This window comes from Vigna radiata, chromosome 8 (genome assembly GCF_000741045.1).
Source record: "Vigna radiata var. radiata cultivar VC1973A chromosome 8, Vradiata_ver6, whole genome shotgun sequence".
Taxonomy (NCBI): domain Eukaryota; kingdom Viridiplantae; phylum Streptophyta; class Magnoliopsida; order Fabales; family Fabaceae; genus Vigna; species Vigna radiata.
The window spans coordinates 7,829,997-7,855,028 of NC_028358.1; the positions used below are offsets into that span (position 1 = coordinate 7,829,997).

The 25,032-nt window shown below is 32.7% G+C and overlaps 1 protein-coding gene across 1 annotated transcript; it reads right to left on the reverse strand.

Annotated features, from left to right (window-relative positions):
• Positions 1–13,955: 13,955 nt before the first annotated feature.
• Positions 13,956–17,529, reverse strand: LOC106772520 (glycerol-3-phosphate 2-O-acyltransferase 6). Its single transcript, XM_014658967.2, has 2 exons — positions 16,753–17,529; positions 13,956–15,033 (listed from the first exon to the last, which is right to left on the reverse strand). The coding sequence occupies exons 1-2, from the start codon at positions 17,374–17,376 to the stop codon at positions 14,167–14,169; spliced, it is 1,491 nt and encodes a 496-aa protein (XP_014514453.1). The 5' UTR covers positions 17,377–17,529; the 3' UTR covers positions 13,956–14,166.
• Positions 17,530–25,032: the final 7,503 nt, after the last annotated feature.

The window sequence follows — 25,032 nt, forward strand, 5'->3', positions numbered from 1 at the left end:
CACCCTCTTGGTGTTGAAACGAAGCCTATCTGTTTTTCAACATATCAAACATCGTCGAGAAAATGAATAAGAGGAGAGGTGCTAGGTATGAATTGATGAATTTGAAAATGATATGAGTCTCGTGGAGAGATTCTATAGTGGCATGGTAATTGATGTTGAGGGTCCTGATGGGAAGGTCATCCTGATACTCTAATAACTCTTTAGTCTCAAGTAGAGAAGGATGAGTTATGTGGTGAGAGGGGTAGGAGGTCCTAGTCTATGTGCCAGTTTTGGACATAGATGTTAACAGACTAACCTTGTGGTGATAAGGTGAATTGTATTTAGCCATGATTTTTGTTGTGTGGAGGGGTGAAGGTCACCACAAGTGCACAACCACCCGAGACTTCCATCAATGTTCTATCTAAAAAATAGTGTCTACTATAATCATTTGCACATCATTTTTAATAGTTTGTTGCATGGTAGCTCACCCTTACTTATTTGTGTTTGTGCTGAAAAATTATATTCGTGCAATGATCGAATAACGTGGGTGTTATACGGGAGCAGATGAGGAAATGATGTTTGAACCAGTGCAAGTGAAGAGGGAGACATAAGAATAGTAGAGAAAACTTCGAGAAAATTTTTATGAGTATTTTATGCGAGATTTGAAAGAAATATGTATTTCAGTGTCAACTCCTTTAGGGATGACTGTGTAATGTTACAATACTCATATTATTTATGAAAATTCAAGCGTGAGTATTTAGGATTTACATGCCGAAAAAGATTAGAGCTACACTAGAGGTGAAAGATGAGAAGTGACAACTTAAAATGGATAAGGATTACATGTGTGGTTAGATCTCCGCAAAGGAGCTCGTTCTATTGGTCTGATGTAGGAGTGGTAAAAGGAGCTCGACGTATCGACAAGAACTCGGCTAAGAACAAGTCAGCAACGTAATATACAAAGAACAAGTAGACCACAATGAAAGCAAAGTACAAGTAAGCAAAATCGAAGTAGAAGTCAGCCACAAATAAAGAAAAGGGAAAGTCGACTACAAATATAGTGAAGAACTCAACTATTATTGAAAGGAGCAAATACAATGTGCACTGCACGTAACAAAGCCTTGATGAAAGGTAGAAGAACTGAAATGAAGTAGCATTTAAGTTTAAGATGAAATTTTGTTAGGTAAACTTAAATGGAATAAAATTAAATGTATTAAAAATTGTGAGTAGTTAATATATTAGTTATTGTAGGTGGTTAATGTATTAGCCGTTGTAGATAATGTATTATCAATTTATAGTCGTTTTTATCTATTTTTAGTAAAATAATCAGAAATATGTAAGTCTATAAATTGTGTTGTTGATTGCATAAATGGCACAACAACAAGAAAGGGGAATCAAGTTTTTCACTAGATAGAGTTTGTTGTCAAGTGATTGCTCCAACGAATGACAATATTTTATTAGATCCATCGAACTCACCAACCTCCACATTCTATGTTATATCGCGTTTGGTTCAACATCTTAGATGTGATTTTTCGCTTCTTGAACGTGGTTTTGAAAACCTATCTCAGTCAGGATTTTTACTTGTGCAAAGTGTACACTAATTTTTATGTTAAACTCAACTGAAAATTTTTAAGTACAGAAAGAGCTGCATAATTTGTGATTTTATGAGCTGTAATGGATTCAAAAGTGTTACAGATACAACTTATATATAATATTTTCATTGCTTTATGGATAACCTAATTTACAAAGAATGGGAAGGGCCTTAGCAAGCAACATCATGTTAGGAAAATCAAAACAAAAATAATAAAAATAGACTTTCCACAATAGGACATGCCCCTCCAGAAAACTGAAGTTCAAGTGCATGCACAGGCACGTGTATCTGTCCTATGTTGTGTGCATTAATCAAAATTTGTGCAATCCCTTAAGAATGAGTGAGTCATCCGACTCAAACGTTCCAAGGCCAACTTTAGTTTTGGGAAAACATGGTTGTTAAGTCCTGATATCCAATCCTCCTGTAAATGATAGATATAAAGTCAGTTAGAGTTTATTAGGTTCATCACTTTTTCGTCTTGTTTTCTGTTTATATAATTCTTGGAGTACTCATTGTATTTTATACAAGCTTTTATAAAAGGTACTTTCCTTTTCTTCTCTGTTTAACATGGTATCATGAGCACATAAGTTTGGCCATGGTTTCTGCATCATCTTTTGTTCCTTAAACTTTCAATACTCCTATTGTCATCAAGTTAGAAGAAGAAAAATTTTTAATTTGGCACCAACACCTTCTTGATACCGTATGCGGCTAGAAATCAGAACGACATCCGCAATGACATTGTTCTTGAAGAATTCATGATGCAGAGTGCAGAATCAAGTAAGGTTGGGAATCCAAAGCATCTAAACTATGTCCAACAAGATAAGCTATTGGTATCCAAGAATATATTTGTTAGAAATTAAGCAGATTGTTGACTCTCTTGATGGGTTGCCTGATGATTTCCAATTTTGTAACTTCTATAATCTCCCGTTGTGATCTGTCTGATATTGGTGACATTGAGGACTTTTTCGCTTGCACAAGAAGAGCATTCTAAGAAAAGAAAACGTGCTAAAATCCCTTGATTCATCATGTTGCTTCGGGTCGTTCACGGTGGCATTCTTCAAACCCTAAACGTGGTCGTGGTGATTCCAAGGGCATACACAGAAGTGGAAGATTCAATACTAAAGGAGGTAAAGGGAATTCTAATGGCAGACACTTTGACAAAATAGACTCCGACTACTCATAATGATTAGAATTAGGTTCATCTTACTTGTCAAATTTGAGGCAACAACAGGCATTCTATTGATTGCTGGAACAAATATAATCAAAAGTATCATACTCAACCTTAGGCTCATCCTTTTCACTTTAAACAATTTGATTTTTCCTTTACTAATTCTTCCATTCTTGCTACATCTCAACTCTTCTTGACCCTCTTTATCAAAGTTTGGTTTTGTTAGTTAGTTTTGCTTTAGTTTGATTATGTTTGTTTTTCATTTTCTCTCTTCCTTTAATACCTCTACTCCTCAAGCCTTATGTGAAACAAATATACCTTTTGAACTGTTTACTTTCAATAAATGTTTTTCCTTCTTTTTACTAAGCTGATATGGTATCAGTAGATCTTTGGTAAATCTTGCTTCCATTTTTCCCCTTTGTTTTTTTGGGCTTTTTGCCCTCGTTACCGACATGGCAAATCCACCACCTACTCCAGCCAAAGAACCTAGCCAAGATCCAACCCACCCCTTGTTGTTGAATCATTCTAACAACCCAAGCTTTGTCCTAACTCAACCTCTTCATCACAAGAACTATACAATTTCAAATAAACCCACTTTGGTTAATGGAAGTATCCCATTATCTCCTCCGACTGATCTTGTGTTTGCTTTTTGGACTTGTGCGACCAATATTGTCATATTTTGGTTATACAATTTTGTTTCTGAAAACATTATCGTTAGTATTCTTTTTGTTAAGAGTAATGAATCATGACACACTTTTACATTTATTAGACACCTAGTACAAAGGTAAAAACTTGTTAAGAGTCAAATCCATCTTTTCGATCCTCTTCTATTGGAGGCAAAAACTTGTTAAGAATTTTATGTTCACAAGTCTTACAAGTCTTAAGCCCCAACCTCACACAAAAAAGTGGTGAAAGATTAAGTTTTAAAACAAATATTCAGTTGTGTGATCTATTGGCAAGTACATCAAGTTAGTTGTAATACAGTCGAAAGGGAGTTATCGTATCAACGAGAAGAGTAAGCATATTAGTAGTTGGTTTTTTGGGATTTTTCTAGGAAAATATGGATAATAGTATATATTGTATAAATGGAGTGGAGTGGAGTGGAGACTAGATGCAACTATGAAAGATCTAATGAACGCAACAACAGTCATATACTTGGTTGTTCAAATATGGAGGGGAAAGTTATTTACAAATAACCTATCGCAGATTCCTCTTGTAATGAGATTACTTGGAAACTTTATGAAATTTGAATCTCAAAGAATTGTTCCCTTTCGAATAGTTTTTCTTTAAATGATACAACTAGATAAAACTCCACTAGGTAGACATTGTTGTTAGTCATTTGGTGATGAATATTATTTTCCTAGTTCTCTATGGCCAAGAACACACAGATTCCTCTTCTCGTTTCTATCTAAATCTTAAAAAACTTACTCAATTTCTTGCCATAAAATTTGCTCAATACTTGCATTAAGGGTCATAATAGTGGGGGCAAACACACAATCTTATACCTGACGACTTGCACTATTTGGTTTGACTTAGTTAATTCAGCTACTGAAATCTCATTCCTAAGATCTTTTAAGAACTAGATCACGCTTTAAGGTATACCTCGAGACAAACATTAAGCATAAACCAATTTAATGGAAAATATAAACATCTAAAGATAAATTGCATAAAATAATGAATAAGAAATTTAGTGTTTCATCAATACCACCACAAAGAAATCAGCTACCCGTGGAGTAAAATATTGCAATACAAATCTAGAGCAACTAGACAGTATGATGGCAACCCCTGTAAGGACTTCCCATCCAAAGAAGCATCAACTACAACTAAGACTAAAGAAAAGGAAGTAGAATAAAAGATTTCCAAAACTCTTTCCTTATCTAAAGTCTTAGATAGATTCTCTAATCCATTTACATTGTTTTGTAGGATACAAATAAAAGTAGGAAACTATGCCTACACATCCTAAGAAGATTGCCAATCAAGGAAGCAAAAAGGAAGCAAGTAGGAGTGCATTGTGCAGCCAATCATGTAGCTGATTTGAAGCATGTTTTCTACAACCCAGCTGCCACGTTTTCCACATTTTCCATGTGCAAAACAGCCAGTTGTGGCTTCCCCTTGTTGCAGCACATTCTCCATACTTTCCACGTGATAAATGAGTTTCTCATGGGAATTGAAACACACGTGGATCAAAGCTTCTGTTGCACATGCTTTGTAAATCTTACTAGCTTCCCTAGCAAGATTCATAGCCTCTCTTATTCTATAAAAGAGAGCATCCTCATGTGTTAACTTGAATGATAGTAATGAGATGTTGCTGAATTTCGGTCGTTCTTCTTCAAGCTCAAACTTTGTTAGCTTTAGCTTTGCATCCTCTAGCTTCTTTCCCCCTAGGAAAGCCCTCTGAGCTAGAAAACTCTACTTCCAAAATCACCCAAACGCACTCACACATTCCATCGAACACTTCGCGTGCATCATATCATCTTCACANTTTTCCATTCCGCTGCGTCGTTCTGGATCGAGGAGCCACTCCTTCTTGAAGATTGGAGTCGCTTCTATCACAGTCTTTACAATAAGAAAATAGTGTCTCCAACCTCTCAACATTATATTCCTACTCTAATATTAATTAGTTACAGTTAGAACGAAACGATAAGTGCATTAGTCGTAATGTAGCAAGTAATAAGTATTTATAGTTCTCTCCCAAGGGACTTGTGCAATACATGACAAATCTTGTAATCCATAACTCAATTAGACAACAGTGTTCACAAAAAACACACAAAGAAACTATTTTGGTATTTTATCAAATAGTTTGTGTGAGATTGAAATTTAATATAAAGTATTTACAATTGCGAATATTATATTTCATTCACTTCATTATAATGCATTCACAATCATCTCAATTCTAATTTCATGAGAAATCAACACACGAATATACTCAAATTCTATTCCTAGTGACTTTGACCTTGTGATAACATATCAAGTTCCAATTTCTTGAATCCTCAACATGTAAAACCATGCATTAAATTCAAGAGCCTTAAGATTACTAATGAATCGTGTTTTATCCTAGATACAAGCATCATTAGGTACTTAAGTTCAATTTTAGGTTACTCCCTCGAAATATAGTGCCCAAAAACCTTTCTTGTACCACCCAGCATTGGGTTCCCCTGAAACATTGTNTGCTCTCTGTGTTTGCAACGTTGGGCACAATTCCTGTTACTATGTCAAGAAGAATATTATATTAGTTGTTTTTTATGATGTTCAGGTGCCATGAGTGTAGTGTGTTTGTTTAGATAAATAAATATTAGTCTTAGTTTATGTTTTAACACGTTTGTAAAGAAAGAAAAACCCTCTTAATAAATCTTAATTAGATAATAATTAATCAATCTTAATCTATGCGAGCTCTTTACCAAATTCAAAAGATAAATCTAAAACCTGAAATTTTAATCAATTAGGTCACTTACATAAACAATTAATCCAATAAGTTTTAAAAAAAATGTGGCTAAGGCATATTAATCGATTAAGTCACTAATATAATCGATTAATCTTGATAGTTACTTAATTTTCCTTTAAATCTTACATCTCTAGTTTCATTTTTACTTGCTGATATCCTAAGATCAACCAAATGTGTGTGAGAGAGTTTTAAGCATTTTGTCTTTGCGTAAAATGTTTTTATTCGAAAAGATTAAAGATTTAAGGAGTTTTCACTTGGTTATAGGTTTTGATTGTAATATTTTCATACATCTAATATCTTTCTTGTATTTGTTTTGTAATTTCATTCTTTGTGTTGTAATAAACCTCTATGTATAAGGTTGTGGGAATTGTGTGAAGCATCACCTTATCTTTTGTGTTTTGAAAGATTTCTTCAAAGCTTTCCTTAGATCTTAATTTTAGGATTATGTAGTTGTACTTGTAGTATGAAATTTTTGATCTTTAATGAAATTTCTAGCTAAAATTGTGGTAAATTCGTTAAAATCAAACCAATATAAAAAATCATAAAATAACTACAACATAAGAACATACAAAAACAAAATAAACTTAAAGATTAAATAAGATAAAAGTTATAGAGAAGGTGATTTTATTAACAAAACTTAACACAAGTAAAAGGTAGAAATTCACGTTATTAGTTACTTCTCAACACAATGTCTAAAACCAATACATGAGGTATCTATTTATAGAAAATTTTATTGGTGCTTAGTTCCAGCCTTGGGCACTCAACTACAAAAGTTTTCTTATATATAGGGTTGTCCTATTGTCTTCAGAAATATATCTGTGATGTGTGTTGTACTATTGATTTGTCTAAAATTAAAGTATATAATTAGCACCTCTTCTAGTAATTATTGTTAAATATTGATCACTTATTAGCCACCATTATCACACACAAATGTTAATCCTGCCAACTTTACATTCAAGTCAGACTTCAACGTGAGATTTTGGAGATCCCATACTGACATAAAATATGGGCAAAAATTAAAGTATTTAAGTAAGAGACAACCCTTATTTCATTAGTCTGTGAGGTAGAGTTATGTCTAATCCAAAATCTAAGAGTGAAAAAAAGATCTTGTTAGGTAAATATTTTCATCTTGAGCCACATATGGTTGAAACTTCTGAGTTGAAGAATGTTCACAATAGATAAACTGATCTATGTTGAATCTGACCATATGATATTTTTAGTAATGATTTGTGAATTTGGCCATAGTTGAATCTGACCATACTTTTAGTAATAAATCTGACCATATGTTGAATCTAGTAATGGTATGTCAATTTGATCTGTCAAAATGTGGAGGGCATGTTTTACTCCCCCAGCAGGGTAAANTATGAGATTATTGCATGTGCTTAAACGGAATCTTCCAGAATGTTTCTCTTAGAGATGCATTATTCTTCACCACCATTAGATCTATCCTCCATAAAAGATATACTGGTTGTTGACTCTCACATCTAGTTATCAGTGAATATTGCATTTTAACCATCACTCCTAAGCTGAATTTATATTGTCTTCATGCATTATTCTTTTACCTCTGAATCTTCATATTATCTTAAATTTATTACCATTTTGCAGCTTAATGCATGGCTGATTTGTCTATCTCCGTGAAAAGAAAGTACAATAATTATAGTTATATTATTGAACTTGTGTACATCTTTACAGGTGCAGATATCCAAACCAAGAATTTGGTCTTGGATAAAGAGTTATAGTGAATCATCTGGTGGTAGGCCTTACAATCAACAGGGGTTCTATAAATTTCTTGAAAGTGACAGCTTTATTGCTAATTGACTNTGTAACAGAAAAATGGGAATTAAGCATCAAACATTTGATGCTTTATTTGATTTGATTGAATGAAAAAATATTAATTATGCATTAGAAGTTATTTCTTTTATGACATGCATACCTAGCTAATGTATTGTTCATGCTTCTGATGGAGTAGAAGAAACAACTTGGTATTGAAGATTTTTCTACATACTAGTATAAAGGGCTTATTGAGCACAATTTTGGAGTTAAGATTAGGCCATGCCATTATTCTGTGCATGGTTCGTTAGGTTCTAACATGATGTTTTATCGGTCTGAAAAGGCTACTTCAATTCAACTATGATCAATATTTGGAAGTATTAATGAATTCCACCTTCACTTTATGCTGTAAGATTTTTTCACTGGTTTAGTTTACAATGATTTTGGATTTTTGGACTCAAATTTCCATCATTGTGTAGTCATTGTAGATTTAAATCTGTTATTCTCTGCTTAAAAGTGGAATATTTCTGAGAAATTAGTTGAAATAGGGNTAAGATATTTGACATTTCATTTTTCTAGTTTGGTTTTATGGAAATTGTTTTTTACAGAACACAGATCAACCTAACCTGGATCACGTGAATATATTTCCTATTTCAGAATTCCACACCTCTAATCTTCTTTTAGAATTTAAATTTTACATAAAAGGAGGATCAGTAAAGTTACTATTCTATAATAATGAAGACTAATCAAAATTTAAAAATAAGATGATTGATGGCACTAAAAACATAGTCACCAAATAAACTTAAATGAATAATTTAGCTTCGTCCCAACAAATAATTTTCTCCTATGTTTACATGAATAGACACTAGTAAGAGGAATCACTGACCAACCCTGTGAATTAACTGGTACGTATGAGGTTATCTCAGTTTAATTAATCAGTGATTTTGGGTTTGAATATTGAATTTGTTAAATGTGTCAAATATTTAAAAGGAAAAGACATCACCTATAGTGATATGATATACCTTCAACAAAATCGTCTCTCATCAATTATACATGTGACTTTGTTGAAATGAATAGGCAGAAGCTTACAACAGAATCAAAAACTCTCAACAAAGTGTACTTGAACAAATCACACAGTCCAAATAAGCTATTATTTGCCCCCGAATTGTGTGTTATAGATTTGTAAAGAAACTGAACATCCAACCAAACACGATCTTATCAGAATTTTTATGTCACAGTCTGGCACTTGCATGTGCTCATTGGACTGTCTCAGTAGATTCATTAGTCATTAAAGAGTTCACAGAATAGCCAAATGGACCCTAATCTTCCAGCTTTCTCTGAAGAAGAAGGACCACAAACTCTTGTTAACTCATTCACTTATAGCCTCTCTAGAAAGTTAGGTTCAGCTTGAAGTTGGCACACACAATTTTAAAAGACATTTTCTAACTATATATGTGATAAGATACTGTATGTATTTCATAGCATAGCAGGCTTCAACGTGACATTAAATTTATATATTTACAATACTGTTGCAGCATTATTATGTTTACTGTGTCTGCATTAATTCTGCAGTTATCACACTCCACATGATTGTTTCTTATTGTGCATTGCTACCTATTCACTCTTTCGTCCTGTGCTTTCTCTTTTATCATACATGCCATTACAAAATATTAGTTCCAACCAAAACTGAAAACTCTAATAAATTCAATCCATCACGGAAAAAATGCTTCTGTTTCTTGGAGTGGTGATTCCTTGAATGTTACATATCTCGTTTTAAAACAACATATACATTGTAGTCAGGGTTTGCACGAATGAGCATATATGCATATACATTGTGGTCAGCTTTTGCTCAAAGTAAGTAAAGCAATCTTTTTAGGTTTAAAAAAACAAAACCTCAAAAAAACTTTTTTAATACAAATATTTTTTTATTAAATTAATTATAAAACTATGATTAAGAAAAAAGATTCAAAATTTCTTTTAGCATTAATATACTTCTGTTAAATAACTTATAAATTTATGTTTAAGAAAAAAACCTAAAAGAACAATGGGTACTAATATATCTCTATTAAAATAATTATAAGTTTATATTTAAGAATAAAATTTAATTTAATTAAATTATTATTAGTGTATGCTAGTTTTATTGGTATTAAAAATTATGTTTGATGAATTAAATATATTTTAATAAATTATAATTTTGTTTAGAAAAAATATTAATTATTTTAATTCTATTACAATTAATTTTGATTTTATTCTCTTTCTTTATTTCTCTGTGATTTTAATTTTGATTATATTTGCTTTTTATATCTTCACGTGAGTTTAATTTTTTATTTTATTTTATTTTTTATTTTTATGAGACCTCAATTTTGACTTTTTTTGTCTTCATGTGACTTTAGTTTTAATTATATTTTCTTCTTTTATGACTTTTATTTTGATTGTATTCTTTTATTTTATCTCTTTGTCACTTTAATTTTGGTTTTATTTTCTTCTTTTATTTTTGTGTGATTTCTCATATATTAATTTTACTCCCTATCTCTTCTAAGGTTTTTCTTTTGAGGTTTTTGACATATTTAATTTTTTAAATCTCATATTATAGTGTGTATCAATTTTTTTATTCTCATTTTTTTAATATGTTTTTCTTTTTATTTATGTTGGTGTTATTTTTATTCCATTTTCTTTTGTCTGGTTTTATTTAGGGATGAGTTCTAGCTGAGAAGAACAATAATTTTGATCTTAATTGTTTTTATTAATAATTAATCTTAAAATAAACTTTCTAGGTTTATGAAATCCTTGAGAGTTGAGAAAGAGAAAGAGAAAGAGACTCAAGTCTACAAGTCTAAGTTTGAGTTCTTGACAACCAGAATCAGGTTTTGTTGTTTTGAATATTCTTTTTATATATTTAATTTTAGTAGTATTTATATATTATAATGTTTTTTATTTCACATTAAAGTATACAGATATGTTAACTATTCAAAAATCTAGAAGAAGAGAATATTTGAAGTTTTAATTACATCACAAAAAATAGCCATGAATAAATTTATAACAATAGAGATAAGAAAAATGAATTTGAATTAGAAAATACAAATGAACGCTTTTTGAATGAACAATATAATAACAATTAGATATAGGTGAAAATAATAATATAAATTTTTTGTTTTTTTATTTAGTATTAAAAATTTAAATTAATTATATTGTATACTTTTGAAAGAAAAATACTTAAACCTTAAAAAAAATTTAAAACGTGATAATTTGTTGGGCCTTGATGAATATGATTTATTTTCAGAATATTAAATATTTTAAGATAAATTATAAGTTTAGAAAATTATAAACCAATTAACATTATTAATTATATAAAAAGAATATATTATATTTTCCAAATGCTTATATAACTTACAGTATAATGTCAACATTCCAGTCACTATGCAGAAAGGGCTTTAGACGTATGTTACTTTGAATTTTTAACGTCTGTTTCACAACCGATGTCATTATGGGTGACGTTAATGGGACGTCGAACATCCACATAACAGACGTCTATACAAACGTCAGTTAGTGTCATGTCTGACGTCAATAAACGTCGGTGTAGGCCTACACGGACGTCTAAGGGCATTATATAGACATCGGAGTAAGCATTAACTGACGTCTAAGTGCGCTATAAAGACTTCAAACATGTTACTAATCATCGTTTAATGTCATTATAGACGTCAGTGTATGCATTAACTGACGTCTAACATAGTCGTTGTGTTTTAGTGCAGTTTTGTTCCTGTCTTTGGATAGCCTAGTAGCACACTCTGTCTTTGCTAGTTTCCCCCAAAAAATATGTTGCGTCTTTTGAATTTCTCATGACATTCCAACCCAAAACTGAACCTGGGTTCTTGCCTAGTTCCATTTTCAACCGCAAGAGGGAAAAATTATGGTGAAACGATAACTAGGCAATGACCCAGGGTCGTTTTTGGGTCGAAACGCCATAAGAAAGCCAAAAGACGCCGCTTTTTTTGGGAGGCAGCTAGCAAAGGCAGAATGTGGTACTACATTACCCCAAGAGAGGAACAAAACTGCACTAAAACACAACACAAGGAAAACAAATTTTAATCAGTTAAACCAGAAGATAATCGATGAAAGACTAATATAGTCGGACTGAACAAAGTTTAAACGGTTTAAATAAAAAAAGACGCACCTTGAATGTAATGCCGCAAGAGAGAAAAAGGAGAGGAGGAAGACAATGATGTTTACGAAACTGCGAGTCTGCGGTTTATTTAACATGAATTGAGGCGTCGGTTGCTACAGAAACCGACGTCTATAGTCAACAAGACGTCGGTTATCTCACTAATATGACGTCCAAGATAACTTTTAATCTGCCTTTTGCATGCACATTAGACGTCGGACACACGGGGCGCCGACGTCTACGGTGCTGATCGGATTGACGTTTCATTTCCTGTTAGGGAAGTAGACGACGGTTAACCTGGGACGCCGACGTCTATAACATTTTAGACATTGGCGCCCTTTTACTAGACGTCGAAGTGCCTGCGAGTTTGGTGAATAGCATTAATTACAGCCACATAGACGTCGTTCCCCTAGAAATCCGACGTTTATATTGCAGAAATTGATTGTCTTTCCGCCTTCCTGACAAGCCCATTGACGTCAAGTTAAGGGAGCAAAGACGTCTATAACATTATAGATGTCGGTTTTTTATTAGGTGATGTTTAAGCGCCTGAGAATCAGGTGAAGAACATTAATTGCAGCCAGGTAGACGTCAGCCCCCATCACAACTGACGTATATGAATGGGGTAGATAAAAACCGACATTTTGTTTACCAACTTATTTACGGTAATGCCACCGTCCATTCATATACGTCGAGCTACCATTTAACCGACGTCTTATGGATGACGTTAAATAGTGTTTTTGCACTAGTGAGTATCACTTGTTTCAAATTAGTCTTATTATCTACTGAAAAACAAATATTAAATGAAATTAATTTAAACAATTTAATAATAATTTTACATAAAATAAAAAAACTCAAAAATAAATTTTAATAAAAAGCTTCATTCTTATTCTTATTGCTTTAGGCCTCCCTGCCCCTAGTTTTCATTGGCACAATTCCATGCTAGCTAGAAATGATTTCTTGTTTTATACCATTTGGTTTTTTATGGGAATAACATATTGTATTCTTTGTAAATTTTATAATTTTATCTTGACTGAAATATTTTAAGAATAGAATATACTATCTTTAACAAAAACAAATGAATAACACATGTAAAAACAATTGTTCATCATTTATCCTGAGAACACAGGACTAATTTCTTTTCTTTCTTGTACTAAATGTTGAATTTTGAACATTTGAAGCATCAACAAAGGCATGGAGACTATTGAAGTTGATTCTTTGGTGCAGAATCAACTGGTTAAGGGAGCCTCATATTTTTACATCATCATCTGCAAGTAATTATAGAATTTCTCTGTTTATCCATTGCCTCAACTACATTCCAGTGCCTTTTACTTATGCATAAACTAATGCCAAATCATCAAAATGGGGGAAAGGAATGAGTCTGAATATACATGTTGGCTCTGCTGCTGTGATCTAAGTCTTTGCTTGTGTTTTTTTATTAGTCAGTTTCCCTTATTTCCTATTAGATTGAATGCATTCTGTTGCCTTGGTTGATCCTAGTCCCTACCAATTTACTTGAGTAAGACCCCTCATCGTAAGATTAGGATCATGTTAACTTGTTCTGTCATATGTACATTTGCTATCATTAAGGCATATTTATCTTAGTTTAGACATGCTTGTCAGAGTTCTAGCTGGACTTGCCTGCAAATAAATGATATACAACAACAATATAACATTACTGCTTCTATTGAAAATCAATGCACCTTGTGATCCCATGTGCCATATGTCTGTGTCCTACATATTCCATACCTATCTCATATTCATACTGACACAGACAATGTATGTAAAAGTAAAACCTTTAGATAAACGTCACAAAAGGGATAACAAGATTAGAAAAAAAGTTGTAGAAAACTAGCAAAACAACATAATGTGCTAACTAGATTTCAGGACTGACCCAATAACAATAGTTATGATTTGTATATATCAAAATAACAAAATATACATAAACTGTAATTTTTTATGAGCCACAATCAGATTTTATTTCTATCATAATTCTGTGTTTTGGAAACACAATGGGGACCAATACAGAATAATCAAAAGGGAGAACTTTATCCCTCTCTCATTCAAGCCTTCTCCTTAGATGGAACTGTCCCATCTGTTCCTGCAAGCATGGCATATTTGCTCTTCCTTGTCAAATTGGTGCACTCAAATCCCAAAGTCCCTGCAAGAACCCTCTGAATGTAGTTTGCAACTTCAATTGCAGATTTACCTCCACTGCAGGTTAGTTCTTTGGGAAGTTGGTTCAAGAAAGTGATCTCATATGTGGGCATGGGATTCATGAACACAAAGTATGGGTCCAACAACTTGTGGCCACGAGCAGTTGTCCCATAGAACACAGTTTGTTTTGTGTTAATAGCAACTGGGACAATCCTATCAGTGAGTTCAGCAAAAAGTGCACTGAACCTCAAAAGGAAAGGCTCTCTGCAAGTAGTACCTTCAGGGCAGATCACCAAGTCCCCTTCTTCAAGAAGTCTCTTGATATTGGCTGCATCTTTCTCTCTTTCCCTTGACAGGGCCACAGCTTTAATGGGAGAAATTATTTCAGTGAACTTGCTTATACTATATGTGACACAGCTAATTTTTCTTCCAAGTGCAACTGCAGTAACCACTGGATCTAAAACTGTGCGGTGGTTACATACAAATAGGACTCCACTTTGGCCCTTCTTTGGGGGTGGTGGAGGGGTACCCTTCACAATTACTCTTATTCCTAATAGCTTGTAGTTGTACCAAGCAATTCTTTCGGGCAAAGGGATGTTAAGATAGACCCTCAGAATGGAGAGTATGATGCCAATTGGCAACCATAGAAAGGTCAAAAGAGCAGCAAGAGGAGTTGGCCTTTGAACAAACCTACCCTCATGAAAAATAATTGGACTTAAAAGCTTGTTTCTTGCTAGTGCTTCACACTTAGTCCTTGGCACCATGTACCCCTCCTGCAGGAAAAGTAAAACAGTTAATGACTTTATTCGACACATCAGAAAAAGATGATAAGTAGCAGAAACAGTTAATGACACGGTTATCAAAAAACTATTTTTTTTTTTCACTTCCTCAAGGTTTTATACACTCTGGGAAGGAGACGAACAAGACTAAAAAATAACAGATGTTATAAAAAAAAAAAATGAGGTAGAAAAAGACAGAACAGAGAGATAGGTGTAAAATTTAAATTGCTTGGTTAATGTCACGTGTGTCCCATTAAGAAAAAGCGTGTGGACCTGAGTTTTTCTTATTGGAGTCCACATGAAATCTTCCAACCGTATATGTTAAAATAAGTGTGTTGATGACGTTGCTCTTTGGTACATATACTGAGAGTAATCATCAGTACTGTTTTCATAGAATTAAGTTTCTGATGATGTCTTGCTAACTCTGAAAATTATCACTAATTTGTCTAGGGTGTTAAAATGATTCCCATGAATCTATGATTTAAAGTGGAAAAATCAGAAAGTACGTCTGAGATTTCTTACACTAAGTTGAGGGGAATGTCACAAGGATTGTGCTTTCTAAATTATTGATTATTTGCTATGGAGGGATGTGCTTTAAATCTCTTCATTTCCTCTGCATGAGCCATAACCAACAGGGCACAGATTTTGTGTTTAAAGTGGGTTGTGCATATGAAACTCATGGGCATCTATTTTTCCAAATTTGGAAACTGAGTTTGGTTTTGGCAGGCAAAATAACAAATGTAGAAACTTATAATTAGGAAAATATCTCTTTAACAACTCTTTTTTGACAACTTTTTAACAACGCATACGTGGCAGTTTGTGATTGGTCTGTTTCAAATATTTTTTTAGAATAAATTTAAACAGACCAATAAAATGGTGACACATATCCTGTTATCAAAAAGTTGTTAAAAAAAAGTTGTTAAAATATCATTATCCTTATAATTATTAGTGTTTAAAAGTAGTTAAGGATTATGACTTATAAGAAAATAACTTAGTAAACTCAAATACAAGATGTATTGTATCTCTAAATTGCCTATAGGATGTAGAGGGTCCACTTGCACGATAGTAAATGCATGAAAAAAAAATATGGAATAAAAACAAATGAGATTTTTCAAGTGTCGTATACACAGAAACAGGAACCAGAAGAGAGGCTCATTATAAGTGATAACAACATGTTCTGGTCATTAAGGCTCTCACCAAACTCCTATTCAATATTAAATAAAATATACTACCTATTCACCTTACCTCAATTATAAGAAGAAGAAAAAAATACTAATGTAGCTTCATTGAACTAAAAAGACATGTCTTCATAACCTAAAGTTGAACATAGGAAGATGTAGATAACATATTCAGATATTTATGCAATCATGTTTCTGATTCTCTCATTTCCTTCACAATTTGCCAAATTCTGTCATGTCTTGAATATCGCACACTACTTCATACTGTATTGCTATGCTTGGGACATTCTTTATCTGCAAACTATCTTTAACAGACTTTTTATAAAAATCAATGGATTTCTTCAAAAACATAGATGAGAAAAATGAGTAATTATGTTTTTAGGCTTTTGCAGACTTCTTTTTCAAAGACACTGATTTTAGGTACCGTTGAAAACATTCATAATAACAGTTTATCCAGATCAATATAATAAACACAAGTTAATATCAATTTCAAACATGGAACAGAAAGAAGAAACAATATTATTAATGGACCAACCTTGCAAATTGACATGAACTGATGATCACTCTTACTATCCCCTAGTCCCAAGTCAGGTGAAATACCCTGAAACTCCTTCAAAACAGCTATTTTCTTGTGCTCCCCGACAAGCACACCAGGCTCCTTAACAAACCCAGTAAACCTCCCTGATTTGGTAACCTCAAGCTCAGTCCCAAGCACCTTATCAGCCCCAAGAAACGTCTTCACAAAAGGCTCCACCATCACCCTGGGGCTGGCAGTGATAATGTAACGCTTTCCAAAAGAGTTAAACACTCTCCAGGTGTCCGGGTGGACATCTTCTGCATAAAACTTTGGAAGTACCGAGGTTGCCACCATTTCTACATCTTTGATCTTCAGGCCTGAAAAGGCTACGAAGATCAGATATTTAATGGCTGCAACCTCAGAGACAAAGATGTAAGTGAAGTAGACGAAGGGGACGGAGACGAGGAGGAAGAGAGCACGTAGGAAGCTGCCAGCTTCAATGGCGACGAGCATGTAGTAAGGAAAGGCACTGGGGGAGATGAGGAGGGTGCCATCCAAGTCTGAGGCGACAGTTTGGTGTGATCGGTCATGTGTGGTGCATTTGGAGATTGGTTGGAAATGGCGAAAGGCTCCCATGACCATGAGAGGGAGAGAAGAAGGTTACGGAAGGGAAGAAGAATGAGGTGTGACTTGTTTGATGGTGGGAAAGAAGAGGGTAGCCAGCTTTGAAATATTATGAGAGAAGGAGGGAGAAGAGGGGGTTTTAAAAGGAGAGGAGGTGGTGTTGTTGAACCATTTTTTGCATGAATTATAATCAATATTGTATGGGCTACAGTGATTATACTTTATATAGTCATAAAAAGGGGAGTTGAATATGGAAGAAGTTGTAGTTAATAACACTTTTATGTTGCCTTTCTGTATTATTTCATCTATACAAATTAATGACTATTAATTTATTATCAAAACTTCTTATAGATATACTTCTTACTTTCTTTGTATGTAAATCAGTTCATATAAAGTTGTTTTTTTATTTTCATTTTAATTATAGGCATCAACTTTGAATTGTATTCTTTTGTTTAAGACTCCTAAAAGGAATATAAGTAGTTCAAATTGAAAATGTTATGAATCTTTGTAGAAATTGTTAGTATATAGTACAATGAATAGTGTTGAGTTTTCTAACCATAATAAATAGTATCTTTTTAAAAGTTTTAGAAAATACTTTTAGGAAAAATGACATTAAGTTGGGAGGCTTTTATATGTTGTAAAGATTAAATTTTGATGGTTGATTAAGAAATATCTATACACAAGGAAATTGGTGAGTATAGGATACCATGTCAAGGTATTGGTGTAGAAAACAATTATTAATGCTACTATTAAGAAAGAGTGTACTTCCCTCCCAAGTTAGTCAACATGATTAGAAGACACGAGACACTGACTTTAATTAACCCATGTTGGTTAAAGAAATTAAGATTAACAATACTTCTAAAAATACATAATTTAATATATATATATATATATATATATATATATATATATATATATATATATATATATATTATNATATATATATATATATATATATATATATATATATATATATATATATATATATATATAACTCTATTTTTGTCTAGTATTATCAAATTCTTTATTCAAATAAATACACACGTAAACGGTTTTATTAATATTACTAAATAATATCTATATATGTTATCATATATATAATCGGAAAAACATTAATGTATAATCGGAAAACAATAGAAAAAGAGATTTTTAATCAGCACAAGACTAGGAACATGGGGATGTTGAAGTAATGATAACTTTCTACATAGAGGTCGATGAAAATCAGAGATGGAAACATGAAGTACAAGATCATAATAAAAAATATTAATGAGAAGAAAATATTGGCCCAGAGAAAAACATTGCGTAAAAGGAACTTAATCTCTTAAAATCGTAATATCTCAAAGTGGAAAGGATTCTATTCCCAAAATGAAAGACTTTGCACTAATACTTTTATACTGCCACACAATAATAAGTAAATTTGTGAAATTTTTTTAAACAATATTAAAAAATCACATCATTGCAATTAGATAATAAAAAATGATAATAATAAGAATCTATTGAAAAAAAAAAAACAAATTATTTTATTGGGTGGATGTGGTATTCTCAACTGTCGAAAAACTTGTTGTATAAAACTAGGATTAGTGAAAAGGGTATCGTGAAACATAAGAAAGTTAGAGAGGTGTGAAATGGCAAAGATATTAAAAAATAAAATAAAATAAAATAAAAAAGAAATGGTTGAAGTTTGATTAGAGAAAAGAGATAAAAGGTATGGTTTGTGGAGAAGGGAAAGGGTAAAAGAAAGTTGTATTAAGTGGTTGTGAGGAGGCGTGTGAGTGAGTAGTTGGAAGTGGATACGAACAGCTTCCTTACATTGAATTAGCCTACTTTTTAGTTTATTCACGCCGCCATTCCTCTCTCTCTCTCAAACAAACCTACCTTAGCTAAATGCTTACTTAGCCTCGGCTCGGCTAGCCTCTCTTTTTCTTAATCATTCCCACACCTCTTTTTTACCTACCTACTTTTATGTTTCTCCAACCTTTTTCTTCCATTTAAATCATGCCTTTTCTACACTATCATCACTCTCTTTTCAAAATATGCACTTTTATTTTTTTTTAGCTCCATCTAATTCATACCCTGTTTTATATAATTTTATTTTCATTTTTTTTCTTTTAATATTAAAATATATTACAAAAATAATTAAGTTTAAATTATATTAAAAAATAGATTTTAAATCTTACTCAATTATCATAAAATTAATTTTTAAGATGAAATTTTATTTTTTTAAATTTATTGTAAATTCGTTACATTTGTATTACACGAGGAATCTTCGATACTTCTTATGTAAAAATATTACATTTAGATATTAATGAGTAATAACAATAATACATTATATAATAAGTTTAATAAACAACAAAACTTATTAAGATAGATTTTAATAACTCTTATATTATCGTAATAAATAAATTTTAAATTTAATTTAATTTCACAAAATTAATTTATAAATTAAGACATTTACTCACTTATATATTATAAATTGAATTAAATTTATTACAAATTATTTAAATTCATTTAAACTTATGATTAAATAATAGGTTAAAAAGCTCTTTTTGGTCCCAGTTTTGGTTGAGAAAATTCGAAATGGTCCCTATGTTTTTTTTGTGTTCAATTTGGTCCCAAAGAACATGTTTGGTGTTCAATTAAGTCCTTTTCAGTAACTCTGTTTAAATTGTTAACGGCAAGCTGTCCAATTGTGCAACTGCATTGTGAGGTGTCATTTATTTGCTGACTTAGAGTCCTTTGTGGCATTGTCAGTTGGAATTAGGATTTTTTAAAATGTATTTCTGATTAGGAGTCCTCAGCTTCATTGAGATATGCAGATTGTCCCAAAACATCCAAAAGCCCCATGTAGTGCTCCACCCCAGGCTCTATTCCATACTTGTTTTTCATTGACTCAAAATGTACGTAAGCATCCTCCACAACCTCTGCACTGGCACAAGCTGACAACACAGCAAGCAAAGTCTCTGAAGTAATCTCCAAACCCAGTTCATTCATCTACTCAAACAGCTGCAAGGCATCATCCCCATTAGTGTTATTTGCATAACCCCGCATCATCAAGAGCCAAGAATCCATATTCCTGTTGGGCATATGATCAAACACCCTACGTGCATCCGTCATGCTTTTACAATTCCCATACATTTCAATCACCTTGTTGTTGAGCATGAGATCACTCCTAAAAGAAGACTGCAGAAAGTGGTCATGGGCCTTCTTAGCATCTTCAAGGGACTTGGATTGGCCACACAAGTCAAACAGAAGATTGAAGCAACCAGCATCAGCTTTGACCCCTTTGCCCATCAATTCTATTGCTTCTTTAACATTACCCTCCTTGCACAAAAATGCCAAATCAGTGATTGAAGGAGGTGGCGGTGGAGGAGCAGGGGAGGCTTGTCCTTGAATAGATGTTTAATTGTTGTCAGATGGTTACTAGGGTTTTGGAATTGGTTAGGGTATGGGAAACCTGAGTCCTAGGGCTCCATGGATTTGGGGTAGTAGGGTTATGATTGTTCCATCGATTGGGGGAAGTGGATGGGCGTAAGTTAGGATTTTGAGAAGTGGGAGTTTGAAAATTAGGGCTTTGTTGGGTTGGGGATTGAGGATTCCACTGATTATGGTTTTGGCCATGTTCTGGAAATGGAGGAGTCACATTATGTTGACGAGGTTGCTGGTGAAGAAATTGATTGGTCTGTGGATTAAAATGTTGAGACTGATGTTGCTGCCATTGTTGAGGCTGAAAGTGTGCTGGATCAGAAGGTGATTGTTGTTGGTTTTGGTGGGAAGGGAATCTTTGATAGTGGTGTGGAAGAGCAGAGGTGCTTAGAAATTTAGTGGTTAGGGTTTGGGTGTAGTAGTTGCCATGGATAAGGTGTGTCCGAAGCTTGAAGGAGGAAGAAAGCATTGTTGTACATGCACACTGACAATGCCACAAAGGACTCCAAGTCAGCAATTAAATGACACCTCACAATGCAGTTGCACAATTGGACAGCTCACCGTTAACAATTTAAACGGAGTTACTGAAAAGGACTTAATTGAACACCAAATACGTTTTTTGGAACCAAATTAAACACACACAAAAAGATGGGGACTATTTCGAATTTTCCCCACCAAAACTGGGACCAAAAAGGGCTTTTAACATAAATAATATTAATAAAGACAATGATTTTTCAATTCAATATGTTAATTTCTTATATACGGATTGAGGTTAAGAAAATTATCGGTTATTTATATTAATGTTGTAATTGTGAATAATGTTGAGTGTCACTCATCCATGATAGTATTTCGAGACCCAATTAGATATGTTATAAGTGAAGAAAACATGCAATATGAAATTTCTCTATATGAAACAACTTTTATCTAAGCTTTTCTCAAAAATATTTTTTTATACAACTAATTCATAGGTGATAGATTATTTCTAATTATTTTCTATATAAATGAAATGTAAATATTTAACTAACCTAACATTACCATATGTGAATCTATTGATAAGTCTGAAATGCTAAATAAAAAGGTTAGGGATTTATTTTTGTATATATATTATGCCTATGTGGGGTCGAGAACTACTCCTTCATACTTTTCGATTAGTTTTTTTAACGTTATCCTAGGTCTCCATTACAATAATTCTTAGTCTTCCTCCTTTAGTCTCCAAGCCGAGTAGGTGGGCACATATCAAAGGAACTTCAATGCTTAAGTCAATCAAATGTGTTAGATATGTTATCACAGTAAACTCTTAAATTTGCAATAAATGTAATCATTTACCTCCTTGTCTTACCTTGTATTTATAGGTTTCAAAGTGAGCTTTTAATTAGAATTAACCCAATTACAACCTGAAAGTCAATAAGTATGTTTTACTTGTTTTTGCTGGTTAAACATGTTGGATTTGTGATAATGGTCTTGACCAGCAACCTCGTCAACATAATGTGACTCCTCCATTTCCAGAGGATTTGTGATAATGGTCTTGACAGTAGAATCACTGATCGACGAGACCAAAAGTCGTCCAGCTTATATAGAAACTTGAAATTAGAAAAGTCTTCAACGTTTTTTTTAAAACATTGATCGAACGGTCAACTTTGAAAATGTTGACCAAATTGTCATACGATACACAAATATTTTATGAAAAAATGATTGAGTAATAAGAGTGGAAATGTGAGAATAAGTCACATATAATTGCAAATACTATATTAAGGATTTTTTAAGTCTATTTGTTGTATAAAACTTTAAATTTAAAATTATTTATGAAATTATTACATATAGATTGACATATTATTGCCAATAGGATTATCTATGAAAATAAATAATATTTTTTTAATGAGAGAAATGTTAAAGAGTGTTTGTATTTCTTATAAATAAATAAATATGCTTTCTAAAAGAAGCTAAAAGTGGTAAAGTGACTTTTAAAATTGATATTGCAAAACCTTATGACACTCTTAATTGGGTTGAAATCTTAGGACCCATAATTAGCCAAGAATCAAATAAGAAACACACTTTATACATGTAGGACATATTTGATACACGTGATTAAAGACCAAGATAGACCGAGAAAAAGGGATAGAAACTTACTTGCTTTATTGCAAAAATTGATCGGTGGATATTGAAGACAACTCAACGGTGATCACATAGGAACTTTCTGATCGTCAAAGAGATGATCAGAGAGGAAGAAAGGATAGAGAGAAGGTAGAGAGTGTTTAGAGAATGAGTTCTAGAGAGATTAAGTGTTTTTAAGTAATGAGACGATTGTATGAAATTTTTATCTATAAGATCAACTTATTACTTTTATTTTTTTTAAAAATAAAATAGTCAGTTTCAATATTTCAAACACTTATCTACTCTAATACCTCAATTTCTAGGTTCTTACATAATCAATCTTATAAAATTATTTTATAAAATAAAATTTTAATTTACTTATATTTTATTATTGTTATTTAATTTTAGATTTAGTTAATATGAAATCTTCAAGGTATTTTATTAACATGTATTTAAAGTCTTTTTATAAAGGATATTTTGAAGTAGTTGATGGAGATGTTGAGATACTGAGTTTATCTTACCTATCAACATGTCCTTTTTTTTTTAATTTTTATCACACGAACTTTATGTTCCTAAGATAATGACATAGTATTTTATCTTTGAGGTAGCATTGCTAACTAATGAATAATGTTTCCTTGATATTATTGGAGGATATACACCTTGTTATCAAAAACCATGACAAGTAAAAGAAAGGGATAGAGATAAAAGAGGTCAATGTTCAATTATATAAAAGAAATTAACATTACTTCAACTTATATAGTTCACCTTATTGAATAACATAATACTTCAAACTTAGTTAAATATAAATAAAAACGATTAAGTACACTTAATTAATACTTTCAGATTAACTCAAGATATGAATAATTTAAATATATCTTTTGTAACATCTCATTTATATAAAAACTATATAAGATAGACGTTATCATTTATATATGAGATAACATTTAAAAGTTAACTAGTACATAAAGTCTTAGGAATTACAGTCATCCTCAAAAGAAGCCATAATTTCAACTTTAACACATGAAGAGTATTCAAAAAGAAACAAAGGAGATAGACTATCTATTTAAAGCTAAGCATCAATGTTCTCTCCCTCCAACACTTGCTCCAGTGACTCCTCATCAACCTCTACTCACATCTCAACAGGAAGCACCAAATATACAAGCACACAAGCAAACAAAAGGGTGAGCTAGATAAACAAACAACAATCATATAACATAATTAATTAGTACCATCATGTTTATTTATTCAGAGACAAAGATATACAATTCTAACCATGCATCAAGTACTCAACACGACTCATCCGGATTTATATAACTGTCAAACTATTGGTAGTCTTTGCACTTGTATAATTCAGTTGGCACTCCCTAACACTATACAAGGTCAATCCTTATACCAGTCTATAGCTAAACTCTAAGACTATAGACAAGGACCTCTCTCTACTCTCACCACTTACATCATTCTTCTCTATTTGAGCATGAACGGTGCTTAGAGTGTTGGGATAGACTTACCATTTCAAAGCTCCATACATTTATACAAGACAACAACCTTATCCTTTACAATCACTTCCAATCATCTCACCGTGAGATTTCTCAATCATACTCAATTATATCATCTTGTTTCACAATCATATTCTTACAAACCACACAAGTCTAATATGTAAACATACATGACCCTCTGCCAAGCAAACAACATCAATCAATCCAAAGTAGAAGAAAAAGAGTGAAACCCACTTGGACTAGTCGCATAACACACACAGTCGCACAACGAAACCAGGGGATTTTCACATAGCGTGCACTGCTCGCATAGCAAACCCTCAGACAGAGGTCATCCCCTCCTAGACATTCACACAACGAACAAGCTCGTTGTGTGAATTAACACCCAGAAACTGCAGACCCTAAGTCCCTCACATAGTGCACTAGATTCGCCTTTGTAATTAATTTGCATTTTCTCATACGCATACTAGTCGCAAGGCGACTCACCAAACAGAGGAAAACCCTCCACACTAATTCACATAGTGCATAGTGTCGCTATGCAAATGCCTTGGCAAAGAGCACCTCGCCAGGGCGACTCGTTGTGCGAATCCTTTCGCACAATGAGTCTGCATAAACTACAGAATGAAATTCTGCAGATTTATACAACCCCACTTCCCAAAACCAATTC